The sequence below is a fragment of the Gorilla gorilla genome, chromosome 2 (genome assembly GCF_029281585.2).
Source record: "Gorilla gorilla gorilla isolate KB3781 chromosome 2, NHGRI_mGorGor1-v2.1_pri, whole genome shotgun sequence".
NCBI lineage: Eukaryota > Metazoa > Chordata > Mammalia > Primates > Hominidae > Gorilla > Gorilla gorilla.
This window is the reverse complement of record NC_086017.1, coordinates 141,417,521-141,437,261: the sequence shown is the minus strand read 5'-3', so window position 1 is coordinate 141,437,261 and position 19,741 is coordinate 141,417,521. Positions and strand designations below refer to the sequence as shown.

Sequence of the window (19,741 nt, the reverse complement as noted above, 5' to 3'; positions counted from 1 at the left end):
TGAGAGCAGAGAAGTGACCATTGAATTTAGCAACATGGGGTTTACCTCAACTAAAGCAGATGTAGTTGAGTGGGGAGGGTTGAGGAGTGAAGGCTTGAGTGTCAGTTTTTCAACTTCAGCATCACTGATATTTTGGACTTGATGGTTCTTTGTTGGGAGGGGCTGTCCTGAGTATTGTAAGATATTAAACAGCATCTCTACCCAGTAGATGCCAGCACCCTCTCCTTGAGTTCTGACAACCAAAACATCTCCAGACATTGTCAAATGTCCCCTGGAGGGCAAAATCACTTCCGTTGAGAAGCACTGGTATAGACTACTCCTTCAGTGAGTTTTGCCCAGGGGAAAAAAATGGAACGAGAGCCTCAGAAAGCAAAAGGGAGTGGAATCCAGTCTAGGAGGCAAGGATTAGTCTTAGGTAAGACCATGGACCCTCGTCCATAGTAGTAGGAGAGAAGGCAGGGTGTATGGGTACAGAGGCAAGTAGGTTGGCCTACTTGGTGGTGAACATTTATGGAGGTTCTTTTCTCCCTGCTTCAATTTTGTTCATGAAATAGGAAGCATGATCATCTGCTTTAAGTATGGAAGACAAAGCAGATCTTGGAAGTTTGAGGAGAGAGGTGAGGGTGTAAAATAGTCAACTCAGAGAGAAGGGGAGTGAACAGATTAAGAAAATGTAGTCAACTGGCCAATCAGCAATATGAGACATTTAAAGTGAGGCCATTACATCCGCAAAGAAAAATTCAGGCAAATATGGACTGAATCTGTGTTCCATAATGTTAACTGTATCACAATAAACAAAGACTGCACTTGTGCTTAGCTCCAAACTGACATGTAGCTCAAACCACACATATTTGAATTCTACCCAGAATTTCCCTGCTATGCAAACTTGTCCATAGCAAAGAAAAATTTAGTTTACCTGGATGGAATTTCAAGGGACTAGCTTCCACATTCAGCTCTGCCTCTAACTAGCTGTGTGACCACAGGCAAGTTACTTCACTTCTCTAAGCCTCAATTCTCTGAAATGTAAATTGACAAAGCTAAACTGGATGATCACTGAGGTTCCCCATAGCCCATCATTCCATAGATATTTACTGAGAACTTACTATATTTGAGGCATTTTTCTGCTCAATAAAATGGCAGTGGTGCCATCTTGCAGCCACAGGGAAACAAGAGAATTGCAGAGAAGCCAGCCCAGAGTACTGACATCATTAAGCAACTAAGCATCACTAAACATCCCAGTAATTTCTTATTTTGTGAGGCGATACATGTAACTTGAAGACTGAAGCATCCAGAATAACAGTGGGTATTGAGATTTGATTTGCTCAACAAGTTCCATGTGACCTCCATGCTTTAAGACCTGTCAGTGACCAATTAACTACCTATTAAAATACAAGCTTCTTATGAGAGTGGCAGTCATTCATTCAAATACACTTATTGTCAGCACATCAAAAAGCTTATCCACCATGATCAAGTGGGCTTCATCCCTGGGATGCAAGGCTGGTTCAATATACTCAAATCAATAAATGTAATCCAGCATATAAACAGAGCCAAAGACAAAAACCACATGATTATCTCAATAGATGCAGAAAAGGCCTTTGACAAAATTCAACAACCCTTCATGCTAAAAACTCTCAATAAATTAGGTATCGATGGGACGTATTTCAAAATAATAAGAGCTATCTATGACAAACCCACAGCCAATATCATACTGAATGGGCAAAAACTGGAAGCATTCCCTTTGAAAACTGGCACAAGACAAGGATGCCCTCTCTCACCACTCCTATTCAACATAGTGTTGGAAGTTCTGGCCAGGGCAATTAGGCAGGAGAAGGAAATAAAGGGTATTCAATTAGGAAAAGAGGGAGTCAAATTGTCCCTGTTTGCAGATGACATGACTGTATATCTAGAAAACCCCATTGTCTCAGCCCAAAATCTCCTTAAGCTGATAAGCAACTTCAGCAAAGTCTCAGGATACAAAATCAATGTACAAAAATCACAAGCATTCTTATACACCAACAACAGACAAACAGAGAGCCAAATCATGAGTGAACTCCCATTCACAATTGCTTCAAAGAGAATAAAATACCTAGGAATCCAACTTACAAGGGATGTGAAGGACCTCTTCAAGGAGAACTACAAACCACTGCTCAACGAAATAAAAGAGGATGCAAACAAATGGAAGAACATTCCATGCTCATGGGTAGGAAGAATCGATATCGTGAAAATGGCCATACTGCCCAAGGTAATTTACAGATTCAATGCCATCCCCATCAAGCTACCAATGCCTTTCTTCACAGAATTGGAAAAAACTACTTTAAAGTTCATATGGAACCAAAAAAGAGCCCACATTGCCAAGTCAATCCTAAGCCAAAAGAACAAAGCTGGAGGCATCACACTACCAGACTTCAAACTATACTACAAGTCTACAGTAACCAAAACAGCACGGTACTGGTACCAAAACAAAGATACAGATCAATGGAACAGAACAGAGCCCTCAGAAATAACGCCGCATATCTACAACTATCTGATCTTTGACAAACCTGAGAAAAACAAGAAATGGGGAAAGGATTCCCTATTTAATAAATGGTGCTGGAAAAACTGGCTAGCCATATGTAGAAACCTGAAACTGGATCCCTTCCTTACACCTTATACAAAAATCAATTCAAGATGGATTAAAGACTTAAACGTTAGACCTCAAACCATAAAAACCCTAGAAGAAAACCTAGGCAATACCATACAGGACATAGGCATGGGCAAGGACTTCATGTCTAAAACACCAAAAGCAATGGCAACAAAAGCCAAAATTGACAAATGGGATCTAATTAAACTAAAGAGCTTCTGTACAGAAAAGAAACTACCATCAGAGTGAACAGGCAACCTACAAAATGGGAGAAAATTTTTGCAACCTACTCATCTGACAAAGGGCTAATATCCAGAATCTACAATGAACTCAAACAAATTTACAAGAAAAAAACAAACAACCCCATCAAAAAGTGGGCAAAGGAGATGAACAGACACTTCTCAAAAGAAGACATTTATGCAGCCAAAAAACACATGAAAAAATGCTCATCATCACTGGCCATCAGAGAAATGCAAATCAAAACCACAATGAGATACCATCTCACGCCAGTTAGAATGGTAATCATTAAAAAGTCAGAAAACAACAGGTGCTGGAGAGGATGTGGAGAAATAGGAACACTTTTACACTGTTGGTGGGACTGTAAACTAGTTCAACTATTGTGGAAGTCAGTGTGGCGATTCCTCAGGGATCTAGAACTAGAAATACCATTTGACCCAGCCATCCCATTACTGGGTATATACCCAAAGGACTATAAATCATGCTGCTATAAAGACACATGCACATGTATGTTTATTGCAGCACTATTCACAATAGCAAAGACTTGGAACCAACCCAAATGTCCAACAATGATAGACTAGATTAAGAAAATGTGGCACATATACACCATGGAATACTATGCAGCCATAAAAAATGATGAGTTCATGTTCTTTGTAGGGACATGGATGAAATTGGAAATCATCATTCTCAGTAAACTATCGCAAGGACAAAAAAAAAAACACCGCATATTGTCACTCATAGGTGGGAATTGAACAATGAGATCACATGGACACAGGAAGGGGAACATCACACTCTGGGGACTGTTGTGGGGTGGGGGGAGCGGGGAGGGATAGCACTGGGAGATATACCTAATGCTAGATGACGAGTTAGTGGGTGCAGCACACCAGCGTGGCACATGTATACATATGTAACTAACCTGCACAAAGTGCACATGTACCCTAAAACTTAAAGTATGATAATAAAAGAAAAAAAAAACAAATACACTTATTGAACACCTACTCTCTGCCAGGCTTAACTCCAGAAAAACAAAAGTGCAATGCTGCTGTCAGGTTTATTGCCTGGGGGATACAAGAATAAATTACAATACAACCTTGACAGAAAGGAGCTACTGCAGAAATATGAACGTGCTTTAGGAACACAGTGTATAGAACAGCAAATTCTGTCCGGGGAAGACCAAGGCTGCTTCCACAAGGAGAAGTTGGTACTTGACTGGGTCTTAGAAAATGAGTAAAAATTGTCCAAGAGATGGAGATCAGGAAGCACATTCCAAATGGAAACACGAGCGTTTGCAAAGTCAAGGAAGTTGAGAAAGGGTCTGGCACTACCAGAGCTGAGGTGGGACTATCTGACATATATGTGGAAGATGAGGGAAGAAGTTTGACTTTTAAATAAGAGAGCGACAAAATCGATTTTTACTTTTTAGGGAGGGAGCTCTGGTGGCCAAAACATTTTGTAAATATGTACAAACCGTTCCTGGCATACAACTTGGAAAATAACACTTATTTTAATAAAATAAAATAAAAACTACAGTCCTTAGTTCAGAATACCCTGTAAGGTTACCCTCACCTTTGTTCCTTTTCTTCCTGGATGTCCATATCCATCAGAACCAGGAATACCCTAAGAAAATGACATATAAGATTAATTGTAGAGTCATGCAGACCAACACTTGGTTGATAATAATATCTGAACCCTTGGATAAATCAACAATGCAAGGAAGTAAGGATAACAGTGGGGCTTGATGGAGATTGGGAGACAACCTTCATAGGACAAACACTCAGATTTGGAGAAGATAAGGGTTTAAAACTTTGAAAGACCACAACAGAAGGAAGTTTTTAGGTTTTTTAAACCCCCATCTGTACATCAGCAAGATGATACCTTGGTTGTAGGAAGCCATACACAACTGTACAAAGTTTCCCTTGGGCTAAACTTGCTTTCCTTGTGAGATAAAGTAAAAATAGAAGCTCTAGAATTGGTAAATCATCAGACAAAAGCACAGACTTTGGAGAAAAAGAGTGGAATATAGGCAATATAGTTTAGTGATTAAGTGTACAGACTATAAACCCAGACAGACCTGAATTTTTATTCCAGTCCCAACATTAGTTGTTTGAGTGACCCTAGGGAAGTTGCACAACCTCTATAAACTTCAGTTTCCTAATCTGTAAAATAGGGATAATAGTATCATCTACATTGCATACTTGTTGGGAAGATTAAGTGAGATTGTGTATGAAAAGTGCTTAGCACAATGTCAGGCACAGAGGCAGTACTTGATAAATGGTAATTAGTCTGCTGCTGGTGGTAGCAGTGGTAGTGATGGTGTCAGAGGAGGGCAGTAATGATAGTGGTGCTGATGGTAATAGTGAAGGTGGTGGTGATGGTAGTGATAGTGGTAGCAATGATGATTGATAGTGATGGTGATAGTAATGATGATGGTGGTGGCAATGGTGATGATGGTGTTGGTGGTAGTGGTGATGGTGGTGGTGATAATGAAGATGATGGTGATAGTGATGGTGGTAGTGGTGGTGATGATGATAATTGTGATAGTGATAGTGGTAATAACGATGGTAGTGGTGGTGGTGGTGATGGTGATAGTGATGATGGTAATGGTGGTACTGATGGTGACGGTGGTGATGGTGATGGTGGTGATGATGCTGGTAGTTTTGATGTTATTGCTGAAGATAATGATGGTGGAGGTTGCAGTGGTGGTGATAATAATAATCATGAAATTGGTGATACTACCAAGGAGCTTAGCATCTGTATAGACAGACAATGAGCTTACTGTAATAAAGAGTAAATTCAAAACCCTATAGGTATTTTTTCTGAATGGACAGAGTTCCCCTAAACCAGGTAGATCAGTTGAGAAGAAAAATTAAAAATCTGAAGTCACAAAAAGATTCCTATGGTCTAAATAGGAAAGTCTGAAAGACTAGAAAAGAAAAAAAAATAAGACAGAAGATTGCCAAAAATGAGTTCTTGGCAGGGGCCAGGGGCGGTGATAATGAAGTTCATTTGCTGTTACTCCATCTTGTCCCTGCTGAAGGATGTGCAGAACCTCCAGCATCTGCAACCCCCGAGATCCAAACTCTATATTTTTCGAGATGTCTTTTGAAAATAGTCATAAAATAGCTAACTTGCTCTCCTGTTCGGGGTGATAACTAAGGTAAAAATGCATAGCCCTGTGTTTGAAAGTGTTGTCTTGTAAAAGGAAATCTTTTAGGATCTTTGGTCTCCAAAGATTATTTCTATGCTCTGGATAATCAAACCCATACTCTTAAAAGTTTGCTGATCTGGCTGCCTTATTTGTTGCCCTGGAAAAAAAATGTTTCACTGAACATCTCTGTATTCCTAAAAGACTCAAATGCTTATAAAATATCATTGTCAAACAGATGAGAGACATTGGCACTTTGCTCTTCAATATGTGAGAAGGCAAAATAAATTCCAAGTCATCTTTAGATTCTTAATTTATACAAGAAGTCTCAGAAATTTTGACTGTTTTGATTCTTAAGAGCTCTGGTGGTCATGTCATATTTGGAACCATGAGTTTAACTCATCAAGAATATTAAAATTTTGTGTTCACAGCAATGATGTTAAAGACATTTCAATTTATTACATCAAGTTGATGCCATTTTTGTTTATCAAACCTCTTTTTTCATAATTTCTTACCAGCATCTAAAATATGGATAAGACACTTTAATGCTGTGGTAGATGACTCCATCAAAATTCGGCTTAGTGCACACTGAGATTTTTTAGACTATATCTCCCTGATTTGCCTGATTTCTTGTCTCTGGTACCTATATTCTGAACTGAATAAAAGTGGTTTCATACATTTAAAACATTAGAATTTTATGTAAAACAAGAAGAAATGGCAAACAAATTAAATCAAGAATCCAAAACAGAGAAACTGGACTTACAGGTTGCCCCTCTTGGTCCTTGTCGACCCTGTGGGCCTCTTTCTCCTATATCACCAATCTCTCCCTTTTATTATAAAGAGAAAATATCTAATTAATTTTCTTCTATGAGATTATGCAATTTTGTGTCATTTTCCTTAATGATTTTACAGTCAATGCTTTCAAGTTTTGGTAGCATGCCATACAGCCTAAGGTAAATACTTTTCTCTAGGCTTTGTTAAATATGGATGACTAACAAACATAGTAACAATTTTGGTACCGAAAATTAGCAGCACCAGGTATGCAACATCAATTATAGAATTTTATATTACTATGTCTTTTTCTAAATTTGGATGTGCACATTTCTATTTGTGGTGAATCCATATGTATATCTATCTGTTGATACATCTTTGTCTACTTAAACATGTGATTCATTTTTCTATATGTTCATCTATATGCCTTGCCTTCAGTCAATAGCATCACCAACCATATCAGAAATGTATGCTGGAAGTGATGATATAAGTAAAGATTTGTTTAAGAAAACCCAAGTGGTTCTCTCAAGCTACAATCAAGAAAGAGCGTGTTCTCTGACATTTACCTTCACTCCTCTTGGTCCAGCTTTTCCTTTTGAACCATTTGGCCCTGGAGGCCCAGGATTCCCCTGCAACAAGACCGTGGCCAAAATCACCACCAGGGCCACAAAGTTAACTGTCTGTCTCTCTTGTTATTATGGAAATAGTCTGTAACTGGTAATATGCTCATGAATCACCTTAGAGATGGGAGTTTAACCTTTAATATTTAATACAATTAATTAATTCTATCCTCCAACATTCAAAATGCATAATATACACACTTACACTATGGGCTGGGGCGGTTAGGATAGGGGAGCAGGAGGCCACATCTACCACATACTGAGAATTGAAGGAATCATTTCTATGCTACAGGGGGAAACATTATTTGATTAAGAGATCAGGAAAACAAAAGCCTAGACTTTCACCTGCTCCAAACTGAAGATATTTTCAACTGAGATTGACAATAATATAATCAGTTATAAGGCTAGATTTTCTTTCCTGATCAAGGCAGAAAAATAGCAGAACTATTGCTTTGGCCATCTTTGAGCTGCTATTTTCAGTTTCCTGATGGAGACTCATTCCTGACTCTAATCATGCTGCTTATGTTTCTAAGCCATCTCAAATGCTCATTTCCTCAGGAAGCCACTCTAATCATCCGTCTCAATCTATCTGAGCATTCTATGAACCATCAAGATATTAGGTGGGGAGTAAAGCAGGCACTAGAAAGAACCAAGTTGGAAGTCAGTTCAGACACTTACTATCTGGATGACCAGTCATTTAATTCCCCTTAGCCTCAGTTTCCTTGTCTATAAAATTGGTAGAGTAATGCTTCCTTACATATTTGTAAGGAGCAGATTAGTTATTTATAATTTTATATGGTACTATTATGTCATCTTTTACTATAGCTAAATATGAACTTATATTACATACCCTCGAGGTTTAAACCCATATCTTATTGGTCACTATATTCCCACAACTTACCTAGAGTAGAAGAAGATACATAGCAGATGATCAATATCTACTGCATCAAATTAGCTTTTCTAGAAATTCCTGATATCCCCATATCCCAGAACAAACAGTGTGACTTTATGTTATTTATCCAGGAACACTCAGGGATATGAATCAGCCAGTGTTAATGAGTAGCTGCATTGTAGCTGTTTTACAAACCTACCTGAGCACCCACTAAGCCTTTTTGTCCAGAAGTTCCTGGTGGTCCTTGCCTTCCTCTTGGTCCCTGATCCAAAGATGAAATTAAAATGCAACCAATTTTTAAAGAGTCATTTATATTCCATGTAACCAAAAAATCACCTTGGATGCCAATGGAAGCACAAATTAAGGTGCCCTGACCCATCACTATCTCATTTATCAAACTTTAATCAGGGAGCATCTGCACTCTGAAGCACCCCAGAACACTCACTTCAAACTCACGCCATCTGAAGCAGAGGATGCGAGTCCTCAGCATCTCTATTTTTAGCAATCTCTCCGGGTGAATCTGATGAGTACTAAAGTTTGAGAACATTGCTTTTATATTTGAATTCACTCAACCAATTTTAAATCCTAAAAGGGTGATGAGAGGGCAGCGAGGCTATTGATCTCCATTGAAGAATGAACCTTTTCCTTATACACACAAAGGTTAAGGACAAGAGATTGTGTTTTCGATTTGATCAAGAGCCAAGGGTGCATTTAAGTAGCTTAATCTCACTGACTACACTGCTGGGATTTGCTCATTTTCTCTCCAATCTATTTTACTTTGCTGATTTTTGACACTTTAATATTTTTCCAGCTTTTCTGAGAAACACTTTCCTATTAGAAGTATTGATTGACTATGGCTTCTACTCTCCTAAGTGGGGTATTGATAATCATCTATTTAAATAGACCATCACGCTCACATCCCAGCAGGAAGGTGAGAATTAAGGAGAGGTTTTATTCATTATCTTGCTCATGGTTCCCAGCATGACTTGCTTCACTTCCAATCAGCTGTGTAATGAAGTGGGTATAGACAGGAAAGCAGCGACACAACAGTGGTAGAGGGTCCTGAGCCAGTCATCAAAAAGAAAAGGGAAAAATATACATCTTTTAGTTGCTTTCCCTTCAGTTCAGATACTATTTTCCATCATAAAATAAGTATAATCTCTAATTACACGTTAACTATCATTTTTTTTCCTTAGTTCCTTTAGCAAGTCTAAGAGCAGCAGATACCTTCTGAAATTATCATCTGGCACTCATAGGATTTTTAATTATGGAGAATGATTTGATATATTAGTAAAATTTGTTGTTCCGAAGTTCTTCAATTTGAGTATACTTAAAAACAATTTGTTTTTTAAAATAAATACATATAATGTGCTCCAGAAGGGCTATAGAATGACAGATTTGGGTTATGCTTAGACGATGCCAAAAGAACAGGTTGAAAGTTTAAATTTCCAGTTATCATTTGATAACCTAACAAAACCCCACTGGATGAATTTCTTCAGGGCAGGACCCTTGCCTTAATGGTATGAATGTCCCAGGTCTATTAGCAGTTCCCTGTGCATAAATAGATACTCTGTAAACACTTTACTGATTTTTTCCTACCAAATTGAATGATGGGGTCTCACTCTGTTGCCCAGGCTGGAGTGCCATGGCACCATCATAGCTCACTGCATCCTTGAACTCCTGGGCTCAAAGTGACCCTCCTGCCTCAGCCTCCCAAGTAGCTGGGATGAAAGGTGCACACCACTATGTCAAGATATGAATACAATTTTAGTAAATTAAATAATATTTGAATACACAGCTTCAGAGGCAGTAATCAAGAGCACTGATTTTGTAACTATACTGCCTGAGTTTGAATCCCAGCTTTATCACTCACTAGCTGTGTGACCTTTGCCAATTTACCTAACTTCTCCATTCCCTCTTTATTTTTCTCCTGTAAAATGAGGATAATAACCTCCCTCCCATTGAAGAATTAAATTAGTTAATATAAGTGCTTTAGACAGTGTCTAGAACATAGAGGTCAATAAATATTAGCTATTGTGGTTTAATCTTTTCAGAAAAGGGGCTATACAATTTTCTTTGGGAGGCCCTGGAAAGGAGGCATCCAAAGCCATTCTGATTTATGTTAAATTATTATCAAACAATGAAGTCAAAATTTCAAACAAATATCCTTCAGCACTAAAACCAAGCTCCCAGATACAACCTGTGAGCCTGGATACCCAAGCTCTCCTTGGTAACCCTGTTCACCGGATTCTCCAGGCACACCCTGTCAAAATGAATACAACTTATTGTGAGTTCACCAGCCATCTTTAGTGTTCTTATTGAAAGCAGCTTTTCCTGCAATATATCACTTGAAACCACAAGAGAAAGACTCAAACAAGATTTGACTGGTTGTGATCAATCCTCTTAGGAGATGAAGTTGAAGAGGAAATGTGGGTATTTACACTTATCTTGGGAAAAGGCAAGACCAGATTCTTAAGGCCTTTCCCAGTCTTTGCACATCTCCTTCCAATGTCTCAGCTACTGATGGGAGCAAAAATACTTTGTTTAAATAACCCAAACTCTTATTTTGTGTAATAACTGGTTCCTAAACAGTCCTTCCTTTTAAGGCATACAGACTGAACGTTCAAGGGCCTTAAGGTCTTTTATTTCATACAAGGAAACTCAGAATGTTGATCACAGCAATAAACATGACACTCTGAGACAAAGGCACAAAAAGTGCTTGGGAAAATAACAGGAAAGTGGCTTTAAAACCCTACAGACCTTGATGGCAAGAAGCTAGCTCTCTAGGCAAAGGATGAGTTGTTAAAATGATTCATTCTATAATTGATTTAATTTATCCCACAAATTAATATTTTCATTTCTCAGAGAAGATATGTTTTCCAAGATTGAGGATAACATCCATTTTGTGAATTGTTCTGCCTTCTTTTTCATGTTGCTCACATGTTGACTAGATTATTAATTATTCATAGATATGCAAAGAGCAAAAACTTCAAAGTCAGAATTTAATCAATATGTGGATCAATTACTTGTGCTTCATCAGTTTTTGAAACTATTCAGTAATTCTAGTAATCATTTCTGTTATGTTATTCTGCTCTTTAAGAGTTGATTTCTAGATTTATAAATATGAACCAAATTTTAAAAGGAATACAGCTAGAAATTTTGAACCAGGTTATGAAATGTGGTCTAATTTGCATATCACATTAGTGATATTCATAGTGCAACATTTATAAAAACAATGTGGCTATATATAGCAATGTTCAGACTCTATCATAACTCTATGCTTATACATTTATATTAAGAAAATAATATGAGTGGAGCAAAAGTGAAAACAAAACAAAAAACCTATAATACACATCACTGACGTTCTTCACATCAATTACCATGATACCCAACAAAACAGAAATTACCTAAATGCTCAACATAAGAAAGATTAGTAAATCATGGTACTTCAATGGAGTAAAACATAATGTTCTAAAATGATAATAGGGAGATTTGGAAACAGGAAAAAGCAGAATATAAAATGTTATCTACATTATAATAATCCTTTATTTTTTATACAAGAGAACAGAAAAACATGAAAATACTCGCCAAGGGGTGGTGGGTTTATGTACCTTTAAAAAAATTAATAACATTCTCAATTTTATCATAAACAGCAAGTTTAAAATCTTGCCTTATTGCCAAAAAAGGAATGCATCAATTTGTTTGGCATAAATATAACCTTTTCCATAAATAAAATTATACTTAGAATTCCACTTTATTATACATCTTGCAAAGGCCAGCAGATCTAATTTTGTAGATAATACTGAGCCAGATTTTCCCAAAGTCCAAGGAATGCTGTAATTTGGAGTTATGGGCCTATATGACCAGTGCTCCAATGTTGAGTCAACTAGCAAACCACTGACATGGTGGATAAACCCAGTTCATCCTGAAGCCTGAAAATATTTGTAACTATATCTCTTATTTTAAAAATCAACTACACTATAAGGCCATAGTCAGCAAAACAGCATGGTACTGGTATAAAAATAGGCATATAGAGCAATGAAACAGAAATAAATGAAATAAATAATAGAAACGAAAGTCCTACTCTAAGATATTAGGATATTAGCTTCTTTTCAATCTAAATGAAACATTATAGCAGGGTGGGGAGGAGGCAGAGAACCATATAAACTTTCCCTTTTTCATGAAAAAAATCGCCATGGAAACTTTCAATGAACCTCATGCAACCTCAGACAGCCCAGCCGGCACTCTCCTTGACCTCAGAGAGAACAATTTAAAGAAGCCATAAAAGATAGACAAATGGGACTATATTAAACAAAAAGCTTCTGAACTGGAAAAAAAAAAAAAAAAACAATGAGCAGAGTGAAGAGACAACCTGTTGAATGGGAGGAAATACATGCAAACTATTCACCTGACAAGGGACTAATATCTGGCATATACAAGGAACAAACAACTCAATTGCCAAAAAAAAAAAAAAAGCAATCCCATTAAAAAATGGGCAAAATATCTGAACTGACATTTCTCAAAAGACATACAAATGGCCAATAGGTATATCAAAAAATGTTTAACATCACTGATGATGAAAACCACAATGAGATATTATCTTATCCCAGTTAGAATAGTTTTTATCAAAAATGCAAAAAACAACAAATGCTAGCAAAGATGCAGAGAAAAGGGATACATATTTTTGGTAAGAATATAAGTTCATACAGTCATTATGGAAAGCAATATAGAGATTTCCCAAAAAAGTTAAAAATGGAACTACCATATGATCCACAAATCCCACTAATGGGCGTTTACCCAAAGAAAAGAAAGTCAGTATATCAAAGGGTTACCTGCACCCCATGCTTATTGCAGCACTATTCACAATAGCAAACATGTGGAATCAACCTAAGTTTCCACCAACAGATGAGCAGATAAAGAAAATGTGATACATACACACAGTGAAATAACAGTCAGCCATAAAGGAGAATGAAATCCTGTTATTGGCAGCAACATGGATGGAACTAAAAGTCATTATGTTGAATGGAATAAGTCAGGCACAGAAAGACAAATATCACAAGTTCTGTCTCACACGTGGGAGCTAAAAAAGTTGATCTCATGAGGTAGAGAGTAGAATGACAGTTATCAGAGGCTGAGAAGGGGGGTTGAGGGTAGGGAGAATGAAAAGAGGTTGGTTAATGCATAAAACATACAGTCACATAGAAGGAATAAGTTCTAGTGTTTGATAGTACAGTAGAGTGACTATACTTAACAACAATATATTGTACATTTCAAAATAGCTAGAAGAGAATATTTGAAATGTTCCTAATATAAAGAAATAATAAATGTTTGAGGTGATAGATATCCTAAATACCCTGGTGTGATCATTATATGTTCTATGTATGTATCAAAATATCACATGTACCCCATAAATATGTGCAGATATTATGTATCAATAATAAACACAGTAGTCATATGTGTGGAACAAAGAGCAACTCTTTCCAGAAAGCACTGACCTTTAATCCTGGCAGACCTCGCCTTCCTATTGTCCCCTAAAAAAAATGGAAAGCAGAGACCTTAAAGAAGGATATAAACCAATTTTCACCCCAGCCTACCATCCTCTTCCACAAACGCAGGGGAAATACATTCCTCCAGCTGTTAACACCTACCCAAGGGCCGACATTTCCAGTTTCTCCCTGAGGTCCGTCAACATTAGAACTTCCCTAAAAAGTAAGAAATAAAGGGAAGATCAGAAACAAACAATAACAAATGCTAGCAAAACTTTTTGTCCAATACAGAAGCCACTAGGTAGATGTAGCACTTAAATTTGCACCAAATTAAATTAAAGATGTAGTTTCTTTGTTATGCTGACCACATTCCAAGTGTTCCATAATTCCATATGGCTAGTGGCTACCACATTGGATGGCACAGACACAGGATATTTCCATGATCTCAGAATGTTCTGTTGGTCAGTGCTCCTCAAGAAGCAAATGGCATTAAATGCTGATGTTTCAAAATATCAGTGTTGTAGGCATCTTTCCCCAGAGATTGTTCCTTTGATGACTCCTCACAGTTCACCACGCTGGGAACACAGCCATGCTTAATATTTGAAAATATTGGCACTTCTTTTTCTACCTGTATCATTTAGGGTCCTGAGTGGCAGATAGAAACAGAAGGTAGAAAAGTGTCTCTCTGAAGACATGGGTGATCAATATATACAGATGCTGACAGAGAGAGAAAGAGGTTATATAGTCACAATGAGGAAAGAGTCTAGTGTTCTCATTTCTTTGGGGTCAGAAGTGGAAAAATGAGTATTGTCCAGAGAAAAAAATGAGTCTATCTTTTAAGAAAAATGGAAACCATGTGGGATCCCAAGTAGGGGTACTTCAGATAATTATTTCATAAAGTTACATGCTAACTCAACAGGAATACATAAATAGGGAAAGAGTGTGAAATAACAGAAACAAAAACATTTTGTGCAAAGCTGTTCACCCAACTGTTATTCATAATAGATTAAATTCTTAAACAATTTAAACATCCCACAGTATGAGGGAAGTGTTGATTAAATTATGGTAGAAACACTTATTGAAATAGAATGCAACAATTAAAAACTATGTTTTTCAAAAGTTTTTAAAGTACATAAAAGTTTGTGCTATAATACCAAAAGTATTTAGCCTGAATCTAGTTATGGGAAAACAATCATACAAATCCTAATTGAGGGGTGTTTAGCAAAATAACTGGTGTACAGTGTCAGTGTCATGTAAACAAATAACTGAGCAAATGTGATGAAAGGGCACTGACAACACAGGACAACTAAAGGCACCGCATAGTCCTCAGCTGGATCCTGGAACAACAGCAGCAGCCACAGAGGACATTATTGGGGTGCTACAGACTCAAGGTTTGTGTTCCCCCCAAAATTCATATGTTGAAATCCTAATCCCCAATGTGATGGTATGAGGAGGTGGGGCCTTTGGAAGGTTATTAGGCTATGAGGGGGGAACCCTCATGGTGGGATTAGCGCCCTTATAAAAGAGGCTTGAAGGAACACTATAGCTCTCCTTCTGCCATGTGAGGTTGCAGCCAAGAAGACGGCTATGAACCAGGAAGCAGTCCCTCACCAAACACTGAATCTTCCAGGACCTTGATTTCGGACTTCCCAGCTTCCAGGACTATGAGAAATAAATGTTTGTTATTTAAGCCACCCACTCTATGAATTCTGTTACAGTAGCCCAAACTGCCTAAGACATGGGGCAAGTGGGAAAATTTGAATATGGACTGTGTATTAGAAAATAATATTGGCTGGGCACAGTGGCTCACGCCTGTAATCCCAGCACTTTGGGAGGCTGAGGTGGGCGGATCACTTGAGGTCAGGAGTTCGAGACCAGCCTGGCTAATATGGTGAAACCCCATCTGTACTAAAAATACAAAAATTAGCCAGTGTGTTGGCGGGTGCCTGTAATCCCAGCTGCTCTCAGCAGGAGAATTGTTGAACCCAGGAGACGGAAGTTACAGTGAGCCATTGCACTCCAGCCTGGGTGTCACAGTGAGACTCCATCTCAAAAAAAAAAAAAAAAGAAGAAGAAAGAAAGAAAAGAATATTGTATAAATATTGAATTTCATGAGGGTGATGATTATATTATGTTTATATAGAAGAATATCCTTTTTCTTAACATATACTTGTTGAATATTTAGAGGCAAATTGTCATGAAGCCTTTAATTAGTCCTCAATTCGCTCAGTTACACACACACAGACCCCTAAGTATTTGTATAAAGAGATATAAAGCAAATATAGCTAAAGGATAAAAATTGGTGTTTAGACTTACAACTACATTTTTCTGTAGATTTGAAATTTTTCAGAATGAGGAGGATAAAAAGTAACAGGTTCATCATGGACTATTTCAACAATACAGAGAATAAAATTAAGGTAAAGAAACACTAGGGGCTGGCATGTTGCTGCTACAAACAAGTTGGTTTTTCTCTCTCCTTTCACTTCCTTTCTTTCTTCCCTCCCTCCCTCCCCGTCCTTCCTTTCTTCCTTTCTACATTCCTTCTTTCTTACTTCTATTCCTTCCTTCTTATCTCTCTTTCTTTATTCCATACAAGGGAATAGATACAGGCTGGCAATTCCACAGCCTCCACCATAAGTGAGCTGAAGGACAAACCCAGTTCTACCAAATACTGAAAAAAAATGTAACCCACTCCTTCTGAAGGAACTGAGGGTGCTGACAATGGACACTATGTCCCATGTAAAGTGCACGCACTCTCAGCCATAAAAGAGAACCAAATTATGTCCTTTGCAGCAACATGGATGCAGCTGGAGGCCATTATCCTAAATGAACTAATGCAAAAATAGAAAACCAAATACCACATGTTCTCACTTATAAGTGGGAGTTAAATTTTGGGTTCACACAGACATAAAGATGGGAACAATAGACACAGGGGACTCTGAAAGGGGAGGGAGGAATGGGGCAAGGAGTGAAAAGCTTCCTATTGGGTACTATGTTTACTACTTGGGTGACGGAAGCCCAAACCTCAGTACCATGCAATATACCCTTGTAACAAACCTGTACATTATCCCCTGAATCTAAAATAAAAATCGAAATTAATAAAAAAGAAATACACAATTTTGGCAATATAGAAATATTCTACAAATTTGGACTCACGTTAAATACAGGGTTGCAACCTGCTTTTTTCACTTGATATTACATCATGGATGTTTTCCATATCATGAAATCATCTTCTACATTATGTTTCATGGCCTAATACTATTCCACTGTGTGGAAGAGCATTGTTTACATAAATAATCCTTTATTATTAGATATTTAAATATTTTCAATGTTTTATTACCTTACAAATCACTGCAATGACCATCCTTGGAGCTAAATCTTTGTGTTGCACCATGATTAGCGTCCAGATAAATTTCTAGGACTAGAAAGGGTAGATCAAATGACATACACATCCTTTTATTTTTATTATTTTTATTGTTTTAATTTTCTTTTTTTTTGAGACAGAGTCTCGCTCTGTCGCCCATGCTGGAGTGCAGTGGCGTGATCTCTGCTCACTGCAAGCTCCACCTCCCGGGTTCACGCCATTCTCCTGCCTCAGCCTCCCGAGTAGCTGGGACTATGGGTGCCAGCCACCACGCCCGGCTAATTTTTTGTATTTTTAGTAGAGATGGGGTTTCACCATGTTAGCCAGGATGGTCTCGATCTCCTGACCTCGTGATCTGCCTACCTTGGCCTCCCAAAGTGCTGGGATTACAGGTGTGAGCCACCACGCCCAGCCGACATACACATCTTAAAGCTGTGGCAGACTCAGTTGGTGGCCTACAAAACAGGCCCTCCCTTCCTCTGTGCTAAGAAAATCTGGTCTTTTTAGTTTTGTTTGGAGCAACGACATACCCAGCTCCAGGGGATGAACAGGCCTAAGCCAACTGTGATGATCCCATTTCCTTTTGTTAGAGACTTGCTTTCTCTGGATCTCTTGAAATGGGGCAAGGGCTGTTGGGGAGCACAGGGTCTATTTTAGCTAATGAGCTATAAAGAGAATATTGCTGGGAGTAATTTGATGAAAGGAAAGCTCCTTTTCTCCTGATATTTTATGTAAAGGTGAAGACAAAAAAACACTTGGAGCTGCTAAACCTAGGGACCGAAAGCTGACACGTTGAGGATGGCAGTGTGGGAGGAAAGGCGCTGGGTCCCTGACGACATCACTGAGGCTTGATGGGACCATAAACTGATGTGCCAAAGTTGTCATCACCTATCCCTGGGTTATAAAACACATTTATTAGCTAAACACTGCTAGTCAGGCTTTCATTGGCATATTTAAAAACATTAAAAAAAAAACAGTAATCCTAACTGATGACTGATGTGCATTGCCTATTGCCTCCCAAAAAGGTTGTATTGACTTTCATTCTCCCCAGAAGTGTTACTTTCTCACTTCTGACTGGTATGATTGGCTCTCCACGCTTTCTCCAGTATTAGGTATATAATAAAATTATTCTGCTCGGTCAGAAAGACTGCTTCATCAGGAAAACCTCTCCATCCAGACTGCAACATTTAAGCCACTCTTTGGTTCATGTCAGAAAGGAGCCGTTGCCCCCTAGAGAGCTATCTCCCAACAGCACTTAACAGGCTAGAACAGGGGTGTCCAATCTTTTCGCTTCTCTGGGCCACATTGGAGGAAGAAGAATTGTCTTGGGCCACACATAAAATACACTAACACTAACAATAGCTGATAAGCTTAAAAAAAAAAAAGAAAGAAAGAAGGAAAGAAAGAAAGAAAGAAAGAAAAGAAAGAAAGAAAGAAAGAAAGAAAGAAAGAAAGAAAGAAAGAAAGAAAGAAAGAAAGAAAAGAAAAAGAAGAGAAGAGAAGAGAAAAAAATCTCATAATGTTTTAGGAAAGTTTACAAATTGTGTTGGGCTGCATTCAAAGCCATCCTGGGCCACATACTGCCCATGGGCAGTGAGTTGGACAAGCTCAGGCTAGAATGTCAGCATCTACCAGCTTCAGGGTAATATAGCTGGTGGGAGTGATTTCTGTTATCTAAGTCTATTCAAAGGATATTTAGTTACCACTGTTTTTTGGCCCAGCATGGGAGCAGAAACCATGGGGAACACAAATGGAATATGTCACAGCACTGCCCCAGAGGGTTACAATTTTTGTTTGCATGTACAAGTAGGGATCTGGTGATCAAGGTTAACCCTCGGCTAAACTCAGTGATGGAGACCTCAGAAAGCTGTGAACATGCGGCTCTTGCCGTGTCTGCAGTGCTCTGATGTACACAGCACTGGACAGTTTGTCTAGAGGCCTAGGTTCCTTCCCAGCAGTAAAACCTTGAGCAAATAAGAGAACCAGTCTGAATAGACAGATCATGATCTTTCTTCTCACAACAACCACAACTCATGGAAGCTTTGAAATGGTTTCTCTATCTTCCTTCCCTCCTTCCAGATGAAACTGGGGCCCACATGGGTTAAGGATTGCTGTCCTGCTGCTCCCTTAGCTCAATTCCATAGCCGATTGAGTGGCTGTTCACAGGGCTCTCTGATGTCAACTCACCACAGGACACCCTCTCAATGGGGTTTGTCCAAAACAACTGCAATTAACAACAGGATGAGATTCTTGAAGCAAGTCATGCTGGTTTTCTCACACAGCAACATAATAATCATCTTGTTACAAACTGCATTTAACTCAGGATCTAGACATATGTAAAAGGAATGCAAACTAGCTACAGAAGAGAGCCAATGTCCTATAATTTTGTCAAAGGATGAAAAACTGGAGTTCAAAGCAATAGAGGTTCCTCTCTAGCTGCAAACGTTTGTCTATGCAGACCTCATGCCTGGAAATTAGGAAAGATATGAGGACTGAAGCACTTGGGTTATTTTAGTCATTTTTCAGAATCATACATTTTAATGTCTGGGACATGAAAATCTAAAAATGGCTGCCAAGAAGTTAACATCGATCAAAGTTAACACGTC

General features: G+C 38.3%; 1 protein-coding gene across 4 annotated transcripts in view; it reads right to left on the bottom strand.

The window, feature by feature from the left end:
* Positions 1-19,741, bottom strand: part of LOC115933946 (collagen alpha-4(VI) chain-like) — a 151,863-nt gene that overhangs the window by 7,891 nt on the left and 124,231 nt on the right. For 3 of the 4 annotated variants that reach the window (XM_063704170.1, XM_063704172.1, XM_063704173.1), the window contains 7 exons: positions 13,934-13,987; positions 13,781-13,816; positions 10,486-10,548; positions 8,485-8,547; positions 7,340-7,402; positions 6,766-6,829; positions 4,424-4,474 (listed from right to left, as the gene is read on the bottom strand). In XM_063704170.1, coding sequence (XP_063560240.1) covers positions 4,458-4,474; positions 6,766-6,829; positions 7,340-7,402; positions 8,485-8,547; positions 10,486-10,548; positions 13,781-13,816; positions 13,934-13,987 — 360 coding nt within the window. In that variant the 3' untranslated portion in view covers positions 4,424-4,457. The remainder of the gene's footprint in view (positions 1-4,423; positions 4,475-6,765; positions 6,830-7,339; positions 7,403-8,484; positions 8,548-10,485; positions 10,549-13,780; positions 13,817-13,933; positions 13,988-19,741) is intronic. The other variant, XM_063704171.1, reaches the window with a different exon arrangement.